Raw genomic sequence first — 4122 nt, 5'->3', positions numbered from 1 at the left:
TTTTTCAACTCAGTTTCTGCAACTAGTTGTCTGTCCCTCACTCCCTCAACTATGCTAGCAAATACACAGCATGATCACAGCAGTCTTTACGCTGATGCTTTATGTAAAACAGATGCATGTAGTAAATTCCCTAGAACCTGGACAGCTCAGAGAATAATCCTATTTATTTGTTTGTTTTCTATTAGGATAAGAACGGTGGCAAAGAAGGTGATAGTAGTCAGTCTCAGAAACACAAACCCTGGAAAAACAAATGGCGCTTTAATGTGCATCAGTTCTTACATGCTGATGTTTACTTACTTCGTTGAAGTGAACATCTTGCATCCCGACATCCTCCATCATTGAAGCTTCTTCATCTATATTAGGTGTGATTACTCTGAAGGCAATACAGCCTTGCCTAAACATCCCTATCATTGAAAAAGAAAACCAGACACATTCACTTAAACGCTGGCAAAATACCTTCCTCTTGCAGAGTAACATTAGGCCATTTTGTGATGCTGGATAAGTCAGAAGCTGTATTTAAATACACTTACTACCAAAACAATAGAAGAAAACACAGCTTCTCACTGTACGATTAAAAGAGCAGAGCTCATCTTAAGTAGAAATCGTTTTTTTAGACAAGCACGTTGACGTTTGCATTCTGACCTACAAAAACATGTAGCGTATGAATCTTCCTATTTTAGCTAAAAATTGTGTCCAATCTCTCCCACCCCAAAGCCTACGGTAACTAAGTTCACTTTTACAGTATTTCATAACACTGATCACGCAAGAACTGTACAAGAACAAGCCCTGGCATATCCAAGCCTCCAGTCTGAACACTATGCATAGACTGATGTGAACTACACAAGATAGTCAGAGGATGGCTGCACAGATTAGTTAGGGGTAGATACAGAAAGTCGGCCTAGAAATAAGAAAAAAAATATATCAATCTAACTCCCTTTACAAAATATATATTCGCCAAGAATTGGTTTTAGAATATTCTAAAGTGAAACCTACCTCTTTTTACCCATCCTGTGTAAGTATTTTTTATTCTATCAGATTGCTGAATTAAGCAGTCAGGCTACGTGGCCAAAATCTGTCTTGTAAAAGCCTCAAGAGCAATCAGTGACAAGTACAGAAGCACAAGGACTTGTACATATTTACTTCACCACTCATTCCTAGAAGGATTCTTTCTCCTCACTCATGGCAGTTGTACAACCAGCGGCTTCACTGAATGACTGCCTCAAAGGCACGTTTATGTCTGGCTCCTGGAAATGCCATAGGTAGGACTGACTCCAAATTACTAACAGGAAGTAATTTCCATGTGACAGGAGACAAGAATAGTAAGTCACCCAAAGAACCCAAAGCAAGTATATAAAGATTATCACTTGTTATTGGGTTTTGTTAGACTTGCACTACTTGGAACTGTAACTTAAGACAACAGAGTTTCAGATTTGGTCACTGAGGAGCTTCTCAAATCAGTGGAGAAGGGGGAATAGCCTATATGTGAATAAGCATTCTGTAAGAGGCAAAAAAATAATGAGAGACCTGAGAAATTACTTAACAAATAAGAATATTCATTGATAAAGTTGCTTAGAAAGGGTCTAACCAGGTATGAGCAACTGTTGCATTAAATTAAAAGCTTTTCCCTTCCTAAAAGTTCTGTTTTAGCTTCAGCTAAAATGCTGGTTCTTAAACATGTAAATATGCTGCTGTAAGCTTGCTATTCACTTAAGTCAGAATTTTTTGCCTACAGCTTCCTCAGGGAAACCACTGCTATTCCTACACATAATGAAAAAAAACAACCAACCCACATTTAAGTAGGACTTCAAAATCATACCTTTCCGTGTGAGATATTCTGCAACCAGTGCTGCTACATGAACATAGCACATTGCTGCCTAAAAGCAAGAACAGGAACACTTTTGTAAATTACAGTCATCATGCAAAACTGAAAACTAAGTATATATGAAGAGCTCTAGACTGGAATAATTTCTTAGGTTTTCCTTGTTTGCTGCTTTGAAGATGATGACTTGTGTAAGAATTGTCCTCCTCACTTACACAGAGCAGTTACTGTGCAAGAGCCTCCCTTATCACCAGAGCACTGAGCAGCACTCAGTTGGAGACTGCCCAGTGTTCACAAGCTAATGACTTCCATGCTGTAATAACACCAGGTAAATTTCTTTCAGGGATGTATCGGAAGGAATTTGCTTGGTACGATCTAGAAAACTAAATAAAAGGGCCAGAGTTGTCTACAAACATGAGATGTTTTTATTAAATTGGCACTGATCACTTTTCTTCGAGGAAAGGACAAAAAAGATTCAAGATTCAGCAAAATGTTTACCTATGGAAGCTGAAGAATCTCCGGCTCTGGAGCTGAAGAAAAAATGTAAGTAACTGCCAGAGATTCTCTCTAATTCATGCTTCACGTGGCACTGGACTTGATGATGTACAGGGGTTTTTCTCTAGCTGTTCAGTCAAATATTCCATACTTTCAATAAAAATCAGTCATTTCCTCAGGTCTGTTTTTAAAAAAACTGGACTGAAAGAGCTGGACCTGCTTCCATCAAAACGTAAACTACTGACAGAGGACTGTATATGTCTTCTGCATAGCTACTAGGCAGAATAAAAGAATTACAGCAATGAGATGTAAGGCAGCAGCAATGATTTCTCAGAGGTACTTACTTGCTTACATGGTAAGTGAAATAGATATGTTTATGAAATCTGGTGATATGATACAACATGATTTGTTCTCAGATGGAACAAACTTCCAGAAAGAAGCAACATCAATTCTGTATGCTGATATAATGGCTATACATCAAGGCATACAGTACAAAAAAGACAGGGATCTCTTGGAAAGAGTCCAGCGGAGGGCCACAAAGATGGTGAAGGGCCTGGAGCATCTCTCCTGTGAAGAAAGGCTGAGTGAACTGGGTCTGTTCAGCCTTGAGAAAAGTAGACTGAGAAGGGACCTGATCCAGGTCTACAAATATCTAAGGTGTGGGGGGCAGAATGGCGAGGCCGGACTCTTTTCAGTGGTGAGTGGAGACAGGACAAGGGGAAACGGCTGGAAACTGCAGCATAGGAAGTTCTGCACAAATGTGCGCAAGAACTTCTTTACAGTGAGGTGACGGAGCACTGGAACAGGCTGCCCAGGGAGGTGGTGGAGTCTCCTTCTCTGGAGATGTTCAAGACCTGCCTGGATGCCTACCTGTGCGACCTGCTGTAGGGAACCTGCTTTGGCAGGGGGGTTGGACTCGATGATCTCTGGAGGTCCCTTCCAACCCCTACAATTCTGTGATTCTGTGATTCTGTGAAGGCATACAAGAATCCCAACTCTCTTTTCTCCCTTTTGCTAGAATTAAATATTTAAACAGCACAGAGAAATCAGTCTGCTGTCTGTTTTCAAGCAACAAAACTGCTGTTCAGCAATTTTAAGAGTATCAGGAGTTTTTCTGGTAAGCCTTCTGTTATTTAAGTTATTAAGTTATTAATAAATTTATTGATATAAATTCATTAAGTCTGATCTTTCTCTCACCTCTGAAAGATCCCCATTTTTAACATGGATCCTTGCCATGCTGTCCAACCACGTCTTCCTTAGCTCAGGCGTACTCGCGTAAGACTTTGCCAAACTGTACTGGAGGTCTACAAGCATTTCGGGATCGTTCTCATGCTCCTTCATCTGAGCTGTAGCCATCAGTACTGTACGAATACGTTTTGTTAAATCCTTTACATCAGAAGGGAACGTAGTGTGCTAAAACACAGAAAAGTTGGTTTAACTACTACCTTTATCGACTGCTCGCGTAACAGAAGAAGTTAAAATGTCATTGCAAAAGGCGCTGTGGAAAAGTTTTCAAGCCGCCTTTCTACGGTATAGAAAGAAGAATAAAGCCAGACCTTAATAATTTTGTCGTGATTGGCACAATTATTGATGATGGACAGGGACTGCTGAAATCTAGTTCCTCCAATTCCAACAACATCAGCAATTAACTGGCTTACTGAAATAATAACCTTGACAGAAACAAATGTCTAGTTAGTGCGTGCATACTTGGTGAAATGCACCTATGATGCAACTACAAAGAAAGTTTTGCTCTTTTAAATAGAAAGATTATACCTTGAAGTCAAATGCTATTTGACAGACTCTCCCCT

The 4122-nt window shown here is 39.9% G+C and overlaps 1 protein-coding gene across 1 annotated transcript; it reads right to left on the bottom strand.

Annotated features, from left to right (window-relative positions):
* Window positions 1–6: 6 nt before the first annotated feature.
* Window positions 7–4004, bottom strand: LOC122193206 (dedicator of cytokinesis protein 9-like). Its single transcript, XM_042893934.1, has 4 exons — window positions 3871–4004; window positions 3512–3727; window positions 1817–1874; window positions 7–404 (listed from the first exon to the last, which is right to left on the bottom strand). The coding sequence occupies exons 2-4, from the start codon at window positions 3668–3670 to the stop codon at window positions 259–261; spliced, it is 363 nt and encodes a 120-aa protein (XP_042749868.1). The 5' UTR covers window positions 3671–3727; window positions 3871–4004; the 3' UTR covers window positions 7–258.
* Between the last annotated feature and the right edge of the window lie 118 nt (window positions 4005–4122).

Source organism: Lagopus leucura, unplaced genomic scaffold (assembly GCF_019238085.1).
Source record: "Lagopus leucura isolate 7727_CA_CO unplaced genomic scaffold, USGS_WTPT01 34954-0_obj-0_obj, whole genome shotgun sequence".
In the NCBI taxonomy this organism is placed as follows: domain Eukaryota; kingdom Metazoa; phylum Chordata; class Aves; order Galliformes; family Phasianidae; genus Lagopus; species Lagopus leucura.
The sequence above is the reverse complement of the archived record's forward strand: the minus strand, read 5'-3'. Positions and strand labels throughout refer to the sequence as shown.